This window comes from Cyclopterus lumpus, chromosome 9, assembly GCF_009769545.1.
Source record: "Cyclopterus lumpus isolate fCycLum1 chromosome 9, fCycLum1.pri, whole genome shotgun sequence".
NCBI classification, from domain to species: Eukaryota; Metazoa; Chordata; class Actinopteri; order Perciformes; family Cyclopteridae; genus Cyclopterus; species Cyclopterus lumpus.
Window position 1 is genome coordinate 26,794,847 of NC_046974.1, and position 17,500 is coordinate 26,812,346.

The window sequence follows — 17,500 nt, forward strand, 5'->3', positions numbered from 1 at the left end:
GCTAATTAAAAAAAGGAGCCTCAACTTTTCCAGAAGCTTAATCTCTGATTCGAGTTAACTTGCCGAGTTACTGAGACATATTCACAACGAGGGGGGCTTTTTTATTGAAATTTGCCTTTTTGGACGTCCTAAAGTATCATAAAAATATTCGCCAGAGGCTTCTCATGTCCAGCTACTAGAGTGGATGATTGGAACTTTCTTTACCCAAAAAGAGTTATTTAATTGATAACTTCATATGTTTTCACTAAAGGTCATGATGTAGCAACATCATGACCTTTAGTGAAAACATGTTGTGTTACGTTCTTGCCAAACCTAACGAGATCAGCGAGTGATTACATTGTCAGCGACTAAAAATTATTTTGTATTTCACACAGCCGCCATATTTAATATGATTCATATTTAGGCCGGGAAACAACACCCTCAGGATGGGAAAGTGGCCCAGCAGTCATGCTCTTCACGTGGTTTAAGGGTCAACTTCTGTATGTTCAGCCTAGAACCCGTTCTTCTTGTTATAATGAGTGTAGTTATGGAAACGACCCAACAGACAAATGTTTAGCTTGATCCAGCTTCATTGAAAGAGCAAAGAACGACACTGAGGGCTTTTCTTGGTGGAAAGATGTTTTCCAGTTTGATTGACAGATGGTTCATCCAATCACCTGCCAAGTAGCTTTTGAAAGTACCTTCCCTTTTGTTACCAATGCCGGCTTCTCCGATGGTTCTGTGTTACCAACCATCTGTTCGTCACTTAGACATAAACACATGGGTAATTAGGGACCAGGTAAAAAAAAAAAAGAGTCCAATATTCCCTTGTGTTTGAACTCTGTTTTGGCCTTCACCAACTTTAACTGCTTCAGTTGTGTGACTGCAGCAGGATAATTCATTCAATTATCAGCGTTCACCACGAGCCGGCATGATGGACGGATCAATCCCGTCTCTGGAGCCAGAGAGTGACGTAAATCAACTTTGGCCTCCGTGTCGGTTAAGTGAATGGGCAGAGGGCCAAATGAGTCGCCTCGGGGTGACGTGCGTGGCGGGAGCCCCCCTACCCCCATCCCATCCCACCCCACCCCCGTTCTCACACCATTTCACAACGTTATGTGTGCAGCAGCAGTGGTTTAGTTAGAAACCATCTATTAACATGACAATAGAGCAACCATCATGTTGTTGGCTCTTTGCGTTGCTGGCTGTTTCTGCTGTGAAGCCTGGCAACCGGAAGAGACAGACAGCACCTACGCAGAGCGCACACAGACACACACACACACACACACACACACACACACACACACACACAGACACACACACACGCACACACACACACACACAGGCGTACCCACGCATGAGAATGTGGATGAGGATCTGAAATCGCTGCATGATTGTTGCAGTTAATAAGAAAGTCAGTCAAATGTGTTTTACCGTATTATAATGAAGGGTGAAAAAAAATACTGAATATAGAAAATAAATAAGTAAATACAAAGGATTTCTTTAAAATAATATAGCCTCGTCTTTGTCAGTTTATTGCTTTCCAACGTGACAATGAAACTCATTTGGGACAGGCCTGGTGGGTAAAGAGACTCCAACCAAACGGGAAGAAAAGGTGTCCTGGGGGGCACTGGGCTGGTTTAAACTATGGTCCTCCAGCTTTCCATCAGGTCCATGAAGCTCGGAGACTGTTTTCTCGGGTAGCCTCCTTCAGAGTTAGAATCTCGAGACAGAATCCATAATATCCCAAAGTTCATTGCACTTGTAGGATGGGACCTCACACCAATATAGAACAGGCCTCGACCGTTTGACTTGTCATAAAAGGAAACATCTGAGGTGTTACCAATAGTGTTTAGGAAGGCTCCATTTGATCCGAGTGTTCAAGGACCCTGACACCGAGGCGGTGAAAGGGAATCCATCCGTCATCGATTTGTTCAGGTACACCTGTGCTTTTACCTACTGTGACAAAATGTCAGAAGAGAAGTCCTGAGAGGTGCAGGATCTCCAGTGTCCATCACTGGCCCTCATCACCTCCGTGCCCCTTCAATGTGTAATGCAGCGACAGCAGGAGGCTGGTTTTTGTGTTGCTAGGTGATTTTGACCAGTTGGTTAAGCTAAGATACTATAAACATAAAAATAGAGCTTCACATAAAAACTTTAATTAAATATGTTTCCCCCTTTATTTTCTATTCTTAAATTGGAAGTGGTTTTATTTGTTTAAAAATGACACTTGACATGACTCCACTGGATTCTTTTAAAAACATTGTGTAGGCTTGTTATGCCTTTATTTTATTAGGTAGGTAACTAGGTGAGAAAGAGACAACGATGGTTCACTGTCGGCCCTTAAAAAGTAAAAGGGATGCATTTCTTGGAATTACAGCACTTAGAAGTTCTCTGTTCTCGAGCTCCTGATCCCTCACTAGTCAACGGGGACACTGGGGAAACTTAACGCCGCTCCGTCTAGGACTGTTTTTATTTGTTTTTTTTCCTACCTTTTTTACAATTTAACATTCATTTAAATTATTTCTAATTTTATTTAACAGTGTAGCCATTCTTCTGATTTAATTATTCTGCAAATCTTGGATTATTTTTTATTTTGTGATTGCTCCTGCTCTCCACCGCTGCGATCTGGTCAACTGGCGTTGGCTGGCTAGCCAACAGTCTCTTGCTGGCTAGCCAACAGTCTTTTGCTGGCTAGCCAACAGTCTCTTGCTGGCTGTCCGACAGTCTCTTGCTGGCTGGCCTACAGTCTCTTGCTGGCTAGCTGACAGTCTCTTGCTGGCTGGACGACAGTCTCTTGCTGGCTAGCCGACAGTCTCTTGCTGGCTGTCCGACAGTCTCTTGCTGGCTAGCCGACAGTCTCTTGCTGGCTGGACGACAGTCTCTTGCTGGCTAGCTGACAGTCTCTTGCTGGCTGGACGACAGTCTCTTGCTGGCTAGCCGACAGTCTCTTGCTGGCTAGCTGACAGTCTCTTGCTGGCTGTCCGACAGTCTCTTGCTGGCTAGCCGACAGTCTCTTGCTGGCTAGCCGACAGTCTCTTGCTGGCTAGCCGACAGTCTCTTGCTGGCTGGACGACAGTCTCTTGCTGGCCGGCGGCTGCGGGCGAGCCGGCCGACTCCCTGCTCCATGCTGTTGCTCTGAGGCTGGTCGCCTCTCAGCGGTCCTGGTGCTCCGGTGGTCCGGTCCGTGGTTGGTGATGGCATCCTCCTCGGCTGGCATGGTTCTACAGTGTTCCACCTCGCAGCTCCTCGGGCTCAACAGCTTCTCTGCTCCTCCGTTTGTCTCGGCCATCGGGGCGCTCGGACTCCTTCGTCGGCCCCATTGCATCCACAGAGCCTCCCGTGTAGGGTTTGTTTGCTCCTGATCGCTCCATGCTTTCCATCCCCTCCCTCTGGTCGGCCGAGCGCATCGCTGCAGCTCGTCACCACAACAACAGTCCCCAAGAGCGAGATGGTGGCAACGAAATTAGGAACTGTTACAACTCCCCCAGCACCCTCTACTCCACCCCCCAAAACCGGACTGGTACACCTTTTATTACCTCCAAGATGTCGTCCTTTTATGCAGTTCTTTGGTTCCCCTATTTTAGTTTGTCTGTTCTGCTTTATTTTGTATTTGTAATTTTCTATTCCTCTATTGTGTTCATTGCCTATATGGCATTGTCTCCTTTGCCTCATGTATTTTCTGAAATGTTTACTTGTATTGATGTTATGTTTTTACCTTGCTTCTATGTAGAGCACTTTGTAAACCCTGTTTTTAACCCCCCACCCCCCACCCCCACCCCCTCCGTGAGGTCTGTGTGGTGGTGGTTGAGGGATGAGGTTAAACTTTGATGGTCTGGACCACTGGACAGTCCGGGGGTCTTACCTTGGAGTTGAGGTCCCGGTGGTAAATGTTCTTGTAGTGCAGGTAGATCATTCCTCTGCTGATGTCACAGGCCAGGTCCACCTTCTCTCTCCAGCACAGGGGGACATCTTTCCTGACCAGAAGCTCCTCCAGACAGCCACCGTTCACATACTAACACCGCCGACACACACCAGGTTACACACGGTGCCGCCACGTAATCACGCATTTGTTGAATTGCATGCACATAATGTGAATATGATACAGATTATGTGAACGTGTAATTTCCTATATACACAGTCTGACATTACTCTGAAGCAATGCACCCTGGGTACACAATATACTCTCAGCATTTCTTTATCACCATCAACTCCCTGTCAGTGTAATCGGCTGTGTTTTTCCATGCTCAGAACAAAGCCAGCCGTCAAACATGCACAGTCACCGTGACGGTGAAAAGAATACGGTGTGGGACTCACCTCCAGGATCGGATAAAGTTTGTCTTCTTTGACACAGATTCCCAGATATCTAGAGAGAGGACATGTGTTGTACTACTTGTTCAGTAACTGCATTCTAATGTAGCATGTTAGCACGCTAACACGCTAAATATCTATATATAGATCATATCGTCCTTGCTTAGCATTAGCGTGTTAGCTTTGTCAATGAGAGTGTATAGCTAGCAAACAGTAAACCCTGAATAACGATCATAAGGGTGTCACACAGATGAAAACGCAGACAGAAAAGTATTTCTTTTTACAAATTAACAGCCATAAAATTAGTCAAAGAAACTTCAGCGGATAGTCACCAGAGTTATTATCTTTGATATTTGTCATGTTGACAACAAATCCCATTAAAAACAGGTCATGAAGGTATGAAGGAAGGAACACAATCTAAGAATGTTCAACATGATGAGGATGACTTTATTATTTAAATATGCCTTTGGTTCCGCCACAAAAACAATTTGGAAATGTAATTATTTTAAGAAAATCCATATATAAATAGAAACGATATACATCTACAACCCTCTGGCTCAAGGATTTAGTTGTTATTGCATAGAGTTCTTAAGACACTGTCTTCACAACCATGAGAGACAGATGTCTTACATCCATCCACATAACAAATAATACGCATTCAAAAATGTGAGTGAGATTCTACAAGGTAAATAGGAAGTATTTTGCTGAGTTTAAAAACTACTTTAGGCTTTCAAAATTATTCATTTATAACATTCAGACATGTTGGTATCTGCTCATATTCAAAAGAACAATATCGTGTTGGCTCCTGGGAACAATGCACACACACACACTTCGTGTTTGGTTTCATCCCACACAGGGTGAGCAGGCTGGTGTGTGTGTGTGTGTGTGTAGGTACTGACAGTATGGGCACTGCATCACCACAGCCTCGCACTGTGAGGAGGTAAGCTGCAGTCTGATAACCTTACCTCTGTGACCTTGCTAAATGGCTAAAATAAGATTGCTTGGGCAAACATTATGTCGCCTGGGTTCACACCTTAAGTAAGTAACTGCTGTAGCTGACTGGGCCGGTTGTAACGAGCACCGAGGTCTCATTATATTTGTGTTGACTGCAGCTGCAGCTATGAGGCTTTGCTACAAACAGTAAACAACATGGAACAGGCAATAATAATTGCATACAAACAATGGATCGATTGACTACATGTAAGGAAAACAGGTGAATCATAGTGATGAATATCATATATAGACTCCTCTGCCAACCCCACATATATAGACTCCTCTGCCAACTCTGCCAACCCCACATATATAGACTCCTCTGCCAACCCCACATATATAGACTCCTCTGCCAACCCCACATATATAGACTCCTCTGCCAACCCCACACATATAGACTCCTCTGCCAACCCCACACATATAGACTCCTCTGCCAACCCCACATATATAGACTCCTCTGCCAACCCCACATATATAGACTCCTCTGCCAACCCCACACATATAGACTCCTCTGCCAACCCCACACAAATAGACTCCTCTGCCAACCCCACACATATAGACTCCTCTGCCAACTCCACACATATAGACTCCTCTGCCAACCCCACACAAATAGACTCCTCTGCCAACCCCACACATATAGACTCCTCTGCCAACTCCACACATATAGACTCCTCTGCCAACCCCACACATATAGACTCCTCTGCCAACTCCACACATATAGACTCCTCTGCCAACCCCACACATATAGACTCCTCTGCCAACTCCACACATATAGACTCCTCTGCCAACCCCACACATATAGACTCCTCTGCCAACCCCACATATATAGACTCCTCTGCCAACCCCACACATATAGACTCCTCTGCCAACCCCACACATATAGACTCCTCTGCCAACCCCACACATATAGACAGCTGTGAGTGCCAACGATCGCCATGTTCGTTGTTTACGTTCATCATGATCATTTTGGGGTAGTAACTTTGAGGGATGCCTGAAGGGGGACGGGCTGTCAGCGACTTGTTGAACTAATGTGGAGCTACTATTGTTAGTAGAACAGGTGTCGACACTGGGCTGGATTTTCGGTCGTATCATTGTAAGAAATCTAGCGCACTCTTGCTGGTTCCCTAAAAGTACCAACCCTTCAACTAATCATGTTTATTCTTTAGTCTCACTGTGTATTTTGTGATATATTTTCCTACCATTCCTATCAGACTTGGGTTCCATGTGGCATGAAAATCAAATGGCTCATGAAACTTGAGCACAACAGTGAAGACAAGTCCATCTGATTTGAGTAAATAAGCCAAAATGTAAACAAACACAATTTAAAGCAAACTACTGCTATGTCTCCTATAGAGATGTATTAATGGCCATAAGGTAGGTTAAACTCTTTGAAATATTTACTCTCATTGAAATATATGCAGAGGGCTGTGTGGATTTGGCTTTGTGTCCAGCAATTACTAATGTAATAGTATACCATAACTATTTAAAGTTAAGCAAATACATTTAAAAGGTATTCACATTATACTCTGTAACTATGGTAGCCATAAATACTGCTACAAAGCTTAAGACCGGGGAGCGGAAAGAGAGAGAGTGTTATGTGTGGGAGTGTCGAACCGGAGGAAAGAAACTGCAGCTTCTTCTGCTTGAGTAGAATTGAACCCATAAGACAAAGCACAACAGCTCCAGTAAGAAGAGGGACATGGGGGGGACTGTTACCTGACGATGTTGGGGTGGGAGAGTTTCTGCAGCAGGCTGATCTCCCGTATGATGCTGTCTTGGTCCACGTCGTTTTTGTAGATCTTCACCACCGTCACCTTACGACTGGTGCTGTGCATCACCTGAAGGACATTGGTGTCCGTTAGTGGCAGAGATGGTGGAAGTGGCAATAGCAGAGCTGGGGAGGTTAGTGGATATACAGCGGAGACGGTGAGACCGCAGTAAGATTCTGAATGTGTGTTCAGGAAATCAAGAACCAATGTGTTTTCTTTGTGGATTCAATTTGAACATCGGTCCAAACTCCGAGAGTGGAAGCTGTCTTTCTCGATCGCATCTCTCGCCCATCCTGTGGCCCCTTTCTAGCTCATTTCATCAGAGACAAAGCCTTAATGTATGAAACTCTGCTCTCCCTGCGGCTCCACTCCAGCACCGGTGGTGTCACATTAGGAGTTATGTAAACTCTCATCTGAGGATGATCATTGCCCCCCCCCAACGGTCTCCAAAGCCGGTGGGCCAATCACGGAATGGCAAGAATGTCCCAATTAGTGGCTGGAACAAAAGCAAGCTTTGTTGGCAGCTCACTTGTAGGTCGGCAACAAGGCAACAAGGCAACAAGGCAAGACGGGCAAGAGGACGGAGGGAATACCTTGTAGACTTTTGAGAAGAAGCCACTCCCGATCAGCTCGGCTGTGAAGTTTTCCCAGAACTCCAGCTTGCGGACGGCAGTGCGGAGCTTCTGCCAGCGGTCCACATGGTAGTACTTGTCTGAGGACTCACCGTACAGGGTGGGACTGGTGGGCTCTGGGGACACGTCCACATCACACATCCTGGAGATGTCTGCTGGGAAGGTAGAGAACAACAAGACACGGGTTAGACTAAAGATGGGAAAAAAGGGTTACATGTTTCAGTTAGTCCATTTCTTATGACAAAGGACCAGTTGTTACGAAACCCGTAACGTTTTGGCGCATGTGAACACAACAATCGGATTCCGACACTGGACAAAACAAGAGGGCTGATTTCTAGAGATGGTGGTCTCGAATCGCATCGCAAGAACGCAATCAATCCGAAACAACCAGGCCTGTAAATATAATCTGATCAAGTTTACCTGATGGCACCTGGCATCTGAAAAAAATGCATGCAAGTGTGTGGCGTTATGCACCCACCAGAGCCCTTCTCCAACGACGAACTCTTGAGGCGCTTCTACTGAAATGCAATAGGCCATTGTTGTCTGGTCACAATCTAGACAACAATGCCCTAGTTGGAGCTGGATACTTTGTTCCTTTAAAAGGAATCTGCTAAACTAATCACAACATAAAGGCAATGAAAAGAATTAGCAATACCTAGCTGGTGCTCCATAATGAAGAATAAAACAAAAAAGAAAGAGGAAACGCTTTGAGGCAAATCTTCCCGCTAACATTTCCGACCAATTAGAGACCAACGGCTTACTCGTGCATGACATGCTAGTGAGACTATGGGCTAGTAACTGGCAGTGTGACTTTTTATTTGTATTTCAAACTACTAATCCAACAAAGGAAAATAACTACATGTTTGACTTTATTGGCTATTATTTGTTAGAGAAGCCTAAAATTGTATGGAAAATGGAATTGACAGCAAACCATCCAAGATATCCCTCTTACCATCTACTCTTAAAACCATGTTATATCTGCATACTAGTATATATGAACTTACCAATATTTAAGAATATTTCACTGCGCTAAGCTGATCACGGCAACACAAAAGACTGTGTGACAACCAAAGGGGCAATTTATGCGTTTAACAGCGTGAAAGCGACCGTGGATGAAAGGGGAGCCCACAAAAGGTCCAATTTCACTCTCCCACTTATTAGCTGCATGGATGAGGGAGAGCGCCTACACTTTACAGAGTGAAACAAAGACGTGAATAATGAGCGGCATCAAATTAAGGCAGGACTGAAAAACAAAGGCTGGACTCTGAACTCAGACATTTACCAGAGCGGTCAAGAGATCTGTTTATCCTCGAGAAGGTATCATCTCCTTTCTGACGAGAGCTTACACAAGACACTCACATTGTGTGTGTGTTCAATATTCCATTCTATAATGGAAGAGACCGATATTTAAGTAAATGTGTCGTGAGCTTGCATTCAATTATCTCTTTTTGTGCATCAGTTCCTCATTATTTATCTTCATAACACATGACATGTTGAAAAGACTGGTTTGGGTGAGGCTGCTCTCATCCAACATTCGTAGCAAGACCTACAAAAAATTATTTGTAGATATCCCACAAACCTTTGTTGTAGGTTATCTACACATAATGTTATATGATGTAATCTTGAACGAGGACATACAAAGGCTCCTACGGTGTAAATCGGTCAAACAGAGGGCTATTTAAGTGTCTTTGAGTATTATGAAAAGCGCTATATAAATTAAATGCATTATTATTATTATCTTTCAGCCAGGAGACCGCTGTTCGTTCCCCATGTGAAGCGATTAGTCAATGTTGATTTTGACGGCACATCTAAGGTTATTTTATTCCAAGCGACAATCTTTTCCTAAACCTAACCAAATAGTGTTGTTGCCTAAACCTAACTGAGTTTCCAGGCGAGACGGAAGTTTATTTTGAAAATGGCGTATGCATGAATCGAGCTAAATTGAGTAATGCAGTGGTACGTGGGAAAAGCCAAGTAATATATCTGCAACTTCAAAATAAAGTTACGTAACAAAAGAAAGGTAAAATGAGTCATCGTGGGACACGAACAGCGGTCTCCTGAGTGAGAGTCGTATTGACCCAAACATCCACCCTGTCCTCCTACCAGAAGACTAGGGCGTTCCCACTTTTCTGTTCTACTTCAGGTCAACTGACCTTCTGATATCGCCACCAATGAGTTTACATTAGAGTTAGTTAAAAGCCCGCTGTGCCTCGAGCGTATGGTTGAGTTAGGAGTGAGAACAGATTGTGCAGGGATTCCCCAAGTCACAGCAGCATCACATCTGTCCCAACAGGGAGAGCGCTTCACTGCTCTCTACTTCCCAAAACAAGGGGTAGTCCTGACCTAATTCCAGCCAGAGGACTGCTGTGACAACACTGAAGGTCAGAGTTTGTTCTGCCACCACAACGGGCTCTCTCGCCGCTACAGTGACGGCGGTGGAAAGCACGGGCTGGCACGCCAACACAATCGGCAGGGTTTTTTGTCAATCAAGCTGGGGGGGGGGGGGGGGGGTTTAGCTCTTTTGTTCATTTGATGCTGTTGGAGAGACACTTTTAGTGCAGCCCTGTCATCCAGCTGCTTACTGCTGTCTCAATCCTTCATCCCTCTCTATCGATAGTATTTTCAAAGCTGTAGTTCCCAAACTGAATGTCAAACATTGTATGTGGCGTGCTAGCAAACGGTTTGCAGACCGAGCAGAAGAGCAAAATTTTATTAATTGGAGACGTGTCTCCGGCTACGTGATAAATCTAGGTCCAATATTCACTCTCCTTTAAGCTCTGTTGTTGGTCTCCACCTATCCCTGATAATTGTATCTGTCTCTTTAGCTGCTGAGTGCTCCACTGTGGATACCAGCTGGTGGCTGGTTTGGGTAGGTAGTGTGAAAGCAGATTCCTGCTGCATCTGAAAACAAGAGAGGTGAGACTGAACACACTAAAACGCTTGGTAATTCGTAGCTTTTCGTTTGTCATCCACCTAATCATGAACTAGGACGTATAAAGAACGCAAAAATCACGGTGCGTGGATGTCTCCAGACAGCCAGGAGACCACCATTTGTTCTACGTTGATGTTTCTGTCATGTAACTTCTGTATGATACTTCAGTAACGTAACGTCCAGTGGCGGCTGGCCAATAGAGGGCCACAGGGCCTGGCCCCACCCACCTTGAGCCACAAAAGAAAAAGTCTAAAATAATTGTAATAATTATATTTATAAATTATACAAATTGTCAATATTTGTGTTTTGGAGATATGGAATATACCCAGTAATATTTGTAAAATAGGATATTTGTGCAAAACATATATATTTTTTGCCCAAGCAGCCATATTGGGCAAAGTGAACTAGTACCAGCTGGACGACGGACACAGCACACAGGAACACAACGAGGAGGTGGATCGAAACAGGCTCACTTAACCCTACAAGGTTCATAGGGGCATCTTAATATATATATATATACATAGTCTATTAGATTTTATATATATATGTGATTTATATTATACAATATGTATATGTTATTATAATATATTTATGATATGATAGATATATATTTATAGAGTATATATATATATATAAATATAATGAATTGTATGAATAATATGTCCTTATTATGTCAGTGTTGGAATAAATGTTAAATATTTAACTACAAAGTATAAATACGTGTTTGATACTTTTTTTTGCATTGAATCATTCTGGGATGTTTGCTGAAATTGATCGGATAACCTAACAAAAAGAATTCCACCAGCCGCTACTGGTGACTTCCGTTGGTTATTTTAACCCTATTTTAACCCATTTTAATCTATTCCTAAAGTAGTTTTGCTTCCTGTGAAGACAGAAGTTTATTTTGAAAAGACTGTATGTGTAACGAGCAGAAAATGACACGTATAGTAAAACTGAGGAGTAACTTTTTGTAGTAGATCCTATGAACCGTTTGAGGGTACGTTGAATTGTTCTCCTACCACGATATATGCATCTCTTTTCTCATTATTGAATGATGCTTCCTGCAATAATGTCCCCATGTTGACAGAAGTTTTCACACGTTCTGCACATTGTTTCGCCTTTCCAGTTTCCTCCATTCCTCTCTCTCTCTCTCTCTCTCTCCTCATCCAACGTGAGCTTCATCCAAACCAGCACACGGAGACCACGAAGGCCACAGGCTGTAGAAAAACATGGAGATCTCATCTGTTATGTCATTCTGAGCATTTCTGAACATTTTGGGTTTACCGCTCGTCATGATCTTCTTTCAGACAACATAATCGCACATTTCAGCAGCTCCATACTGTCGGTATTTAAAGCGCTTGTAGCACCAACGATGATTCATTTGGCTGCCGTGTTGACAGCTCTGACTCAGACTTCTCCCACGAGAGCCAAGTCGTGATTCTTCAACAGCTTTGTGTTCTTTTTCCAGACACGGGAAGGTTACGCAAACAAACGTGTCCGTCCCCGGTGACAACCCGCTGGGAGTTTGACCCGCGCTGACCACACACACACCAACAGGAGATCAGGGCTGGCCATCGCCTCGCTGACGTCCTCCCGGCTGATAAGGAATGCTGCCCGTGAAGGTCTCGCAGTAACCTCTAGCACCAAAGCAAGATCTCTCCCCCCCAGAGGTCCGCCTCTGTCAACAAGAAAAAGATCAGACTGGGATGTGATGTTAGACGTGTGTGTGCGTGTTGTGTCTCTTTATACACTTTGACCAAAGACTGTTTCACCTCCCAAAAATGACCCTAGTAGCAAGTAAATCAGCTTTTTCCCCCTATTTCAACACTTAAGGTACTAATGTACAATCTGACATTCCACGAGACATATGCTGCCACTCATTTCCAGGAGCAAGACATATTGCAAAAAGGAAATGCATGCCAACAAAGTCTCAACGACATTATATTCAGGGTGCGGGTTACAGCATCTCTCTGAGCCCCAGTCACTTCAGGAGTAAAGTATGTACGTGGGCCTCCGGGCCGCAGCAGAGCAATAATCTGCCCTCCAGTCACACATGTTTGTGGCTGCAGCGTCGTGCATTAAAGTTGACCACTTACAGTCGGCCTGAGCCGAGCCACGCTAGCCATTAATCGCTTTATGGATTTTCCGAAGCGAGGTGACGCTCATCTCAGTGCTATAAGATGTTTGTGTGTGGGCACAAACATGCACTAAATGTGTCCATGAAGGGGTGTGAGGTATGGGATGGGTCAACGAATTATCATACAACGGTGTGTATGATATCGGAGTCTCAGTCCAGCAACGTGTCAAAATCGGCTTGTTACATAAATACGGTGTTTTCAAAATGAACTTCCGTCTTCACAGGAAACTATTCCGTTCTTTAGGAGTTCTACGTTCTTTACTCTACAGCTTAGCATAGGCTAAAGATTGAAAATGGCAAACAACAAAATATGAAGCTTTAAAGGTCTCTGAGTTAAGCTAAGCTAACGGGCTACGTGCAGTTAAGTGAGGCCTTTCCTCGGAGCAGTTGCTCGTCACTCAGGAGCTGATGAGAATACATTAAATAAAATATGTCGTCGTCCACGTCTTTCCGCTCCACCGCCCTCATTCGCCATCTTCATTTGCCGTGCCTGAACTCAGGTTACACTGGTTGGTTAGCCAAACCAAACCAATGGGATCAATTGGAGAATGAAGAGTTTTTGACTGTTTTGACTGCACAGAACGTTGCGTCGTGAGGATGGAAACAGAAAGCTGCTCCGTGGTCACGGCTGTAATGCGCTCGGCTCGGGGTTCACCGCCTAATGCCAGGGTGACGTGGTGATGTGGTTACTGTTGCCTCTCCAACCCAAGCTCCAGGGAAGAAGACGTCACCTCAGATCTCTGAGAAGTGATGCGTTTAAGGGACTGTATGAACAATATTAGATGGTGGAGGGTGGTGGGGGGAGGAAGAGGGTTATGTAATCTAAATTTGAGATCTATTTAGAAAAATATCTAATAGTTACATTAAAAAAGATGAATGTTGTGTCGACGATAGTCAAAAAGCCAAGCTTGCCACATCCTCTGCTCCTGAGTCTCTGCCCTCAGTGGCAGAACGTAACAAAGCTAGCGGCTCTAGGAGGAAGATTTTTCCACTTAGTTATTAAATCAGCTTATTACTGTATATTACAGTTTTGTTTGATTTTATGATGGCGTGATACATTGACGTGTGTTTTTGACAGACCCTGTAATGTGGCCATTTTGAAAGGCGCCTATAAATAAACCATTATTAAAGTTATTAATACTTTTACGGTTCATTGTGATAAATGCTAACGTCAGCGTTTATCGGGTATAGTCTTTACCATAATCACCATCTAATTATGGTGCAGCAGCATGCTAACATTATCTAATTAGTCCAATGCACAGCAGAGGCTGATGGGAAAGTCACGAGTTGGGCAGGTATTTGATTGGAAGCCATTGGACAAATTTAAATATTGACCTGATGGTGGCGCTAGTGAGGGCGTTCCTATTCCTTCTGAGGTGAACATGAATGTGTGTATCACGTTCCACGACAATCCATCCATTAGTTGGCGAGATATTTCACTCCAAATCACAAACGTGAACGTCTTCATGCTGAGGAAAAGTGATGAAGATGCACATAATGTTCCACCTCGGCAGATGTGGAGATATTCCAGTAGACTGTGGGTATGAATCTGCCATTGGCTGCGTATCATGCTACCATCATTACTATTAATATTAATATTAGTCGCATTACTATTATAATTAAAGGTATCATTACTGTTGTTGGTGTTATCAGCATTATTGTAATATATCCACCGCTGCAGTTAGGCCTATATTGATATGACATGTTAATAAGAGTGCTCTGCTAAGACCAGCTGGCTCTTAAAGTCACACTGACGTGTCATCAAAGACATGGTCCCGTCCTGCAGCAGATTTTCAGATGCTGCCTCCAGCTGTTACGTCACCAATCACCAAACATCTAAAGCGCTCACTAATGTCGACGGGAGTTAAATGAATTGCTTATAAACTGAAATTCAATTAGGGAATAACTCAAAAGGCATTAGTTCAGCACTGCCTCCAGCGTTATTGCGCAACTGAACAAATATGTGTGAGATGCTGCACTCTGTGGTTCTTTTGTGAAGAAAAACACCGTTTTGAGAACAACATGTTGCTTGTGGAGACGGGCGAGTGGGCTGGAAGAAACTGTGTTGGATGTCACGCAAAATGTGGAAAACAGCACAATGTATCTCTGTCCCTATTCTACTGCCTAGCAACCCCCCACCCCCAACCCCACAACACTGAACTCAGCCAGTGTTTGAGCCTCACTGTTTGTCAAGTTCATACTATGGAGGACAAATGCCACCGCGGAACAAAAAGACGGCAACCAACATGCATCCTGAACGCAGCATTTGAGCCAAAGTCAACATCCAATGGCAGCGCAGCAGCTGTGATGCTGCTGGTGGCAGACGCCAGGTGTCGACCTGGGCCCACTGCAGTTTGGGTTTGCGTGATGTTAAAAAAGCAATCAATCAAAAGGCCAAAGTGAGAGATGCACCTTCCGTGAAAATAAATGCAACAAGTCAACAAAGACCCAGGTTCATAATCATCTTTTCATCTGACGCTCAGAAAGTGAAAGAGTGTGGACTACTTCCAAAACATAGTGCTGACCTATTCCTGTAACGCGACCGTAGGAGTGTGTTTGAGGAGTAAATGAGAGGGCACTGCCCCACAGAGCGCGCTGTCAACCACCCCGCCATTACGGTCAGGGTGGTGCATCTGCAGCAGGTCACTCCCAAACTCATTGATATCATTTAGTATCATATATATAATTTTAATGTACTCTACATACAAGCCTGAGATTCTTTTATTCTCCATAATATATGCATTCTCCAGGGTTGTTTTTGTGCACTAGCGGCAACAACTGCTATGGTTTTGACTCACCACATCGACATGGGGTTCTCCGTGTCCGGCTCCCAGATGCAGGTGTTTGTGTGGGCCTGCGATCAGCACAGTCTCGCACCTTCTTGAGCTTCTGCTGTGGATGTATATATTTCTAAACACCGGGACAAAGTGTCCGTCATGCTGTCAGTGTGCATACTAGTACGCACACTGCTGTGCCATTTAGTATGCCTGAAACAGATGTAGCACGTCCCCAATACGTCGTGTGTCAAAAAAGTACCAGGATGTTCTACTGCAGCCTGTTGTTTCAGGTTGTTTCTGGCTATCCTGACCCACAATCCTTTGCACAGCAGATATTTGAGCAAGAGGGTAAAGGTCCAAGGAATGTTATGTGAAGTATGCAACAGTACCTTTTTAAGGACAGCTGCATGTGTACACAAAGTAAAAAGAAAAAGTACTTGATTTGGAGCAGCTTGAGTCAGGATCCCTCTCTAAATCTCTCCTCTGACCTCTGACCTCTGACGCCTCACATCTTACTGCCTGTAAGTTTGGCTGCTCATGAAAACATAACTCTGGGTTATTTCCGCCGTCGGTGGCGTCCCACCTCACAGCAGCTGTTTGTTCTTGGCATCTCTCTGCTGTTTGCTGGCAAACCAGAGTGACAAGGAGGCACCTTCACGCAACACAAAGTCAGCGGAGCGGCACAGTGCTCTCCTCCTATGTGGGCGGGACTTAATTGTGCTCCGTCGCTATGGAAACATTATCAAATTTTAAAGAACGGTGTTATTATAAGACAAAAGACTAACATGATATGAAATACAAACTATTTTTAAAAAAAGCTAGAATTTAAAAATAGTCTGTAATTACATACAAGTATTATCCAAGACAAATATTATGAAAATGTATAACCGGACACGTCTGTTTGAGCGCGCGCCGAGAGGCCGGATGCTGAGCTGCACACGCACACGGATCCACGGCGGCGCGCAGGAGGAGTGACGAGGCGCGTTCACCTGCTCACCTTCCCATGATCATAGCACCTTTAAATGTATATGCATGCAATGTACACAGTAAGAAGTCAAATACACGGTATGTAAATCTCCCAATACTTACTCCATTGATCTAATAAGCTATTCATATGCATCTTGTGGACCGTGGGACAAACGCAGCAGTCTGCAGACACTGAGGAGGAACCACACACATGCAACAGATGAGTGAACAGCGCTCACACGGGACACACAACACGCATGGACAGGAGCTGGCAGGCAGGTGACGTCATGACATGCACACTGATTGGACCAAACAAATGATTTCAAATGAGTCGCAGGTGACACCTGAGTGTATATGAGGTATTCTACCATCGAGTTAAGTGAACGTCTTCAAAGACACACACACTGTAATAAAATACACACAGCACAATAAACACAACCAACCAATGAGGGATTATACAGGGAATATATTGATCAGTGCCGCTTGAGGGAAATGCATCATGTAAGAGTATGTCAAATGAAATATTAAAAGAAGACTTTCAAGCAGGAGGCCGCTGTTCGCGTCCCGGTTGAGACATTACATTATGAAACTTAAATAACCAAATAAACTGCCGAAACTTCACCAAGTGGTCCTGGGATGAGTTTTAGTTTGTTTGCGTTAATCAGAGGTCATAAAGCTGCTAACTAATAACTCATAAAGCTGTAGTAATCAGAGACTGGTTTGGTACCGTTCATGCCCGGTATGATATTGTGCATTGTAACATTAACTTATGAAAGTTGTTGTACCTGGAGGTATTCCTTTAAAGTCTAGCGTGGCCCACTGAACAGGGGTTAGAAGAAGCTTTACGGTCTCTACCAACAAAGAAGTAAACAAGCGCACTCTACTCACATGAACTCACTCCCGGGGACGTCGTCGAAAAAAGAAAACAACAACAACAACAACAACAAAACTAAAAGCCTCAGCGCAGGTGAAGCCTACACGGTGGCTCAACTACTCTGCATCGTACA

General features: G+C 44.2%; 1 protein-coding gene across 1 annotated transcript in view; it reads right to left on the bottom strand.

Annotated features, from left to right (window-relative positions):
- The window catches only part of zgc:162952 (PKc_LIMK_like_unk domain-containing protein), a 21,040-nt gene extending 4,393 nt beyond the window's left edge, over positions 1-16,647 (bottom strand). Inside the window, exons 1-5 of the mRNA XM_034541368.1 lie at positions 16,617-16,647; positions 7,643-7,833; positions 6,997-7,118; positions 4,297-4,345; positions 3,845-3,994 (exon numbers count right to left, since the gene is read on the bottom strand). Of these exons, the coding sequence (XP_034397259.1) occupies positions 3,845-3,994; positions 4,297-4,345; positions 6,997-7,118; positions 7,643-7,833; positions 16,617-16,647 (543 nt within the window). The remainder of the gene's footprint in view (positions 1-3,844; positions 3,995-4,296; positions 4,346-6,996; positions 7,119-7,642; positions 7,834-16,616) is intronic.
- Between the last annotated feature and the right edge of the window lie 853 nt (positions 16,648-17,500).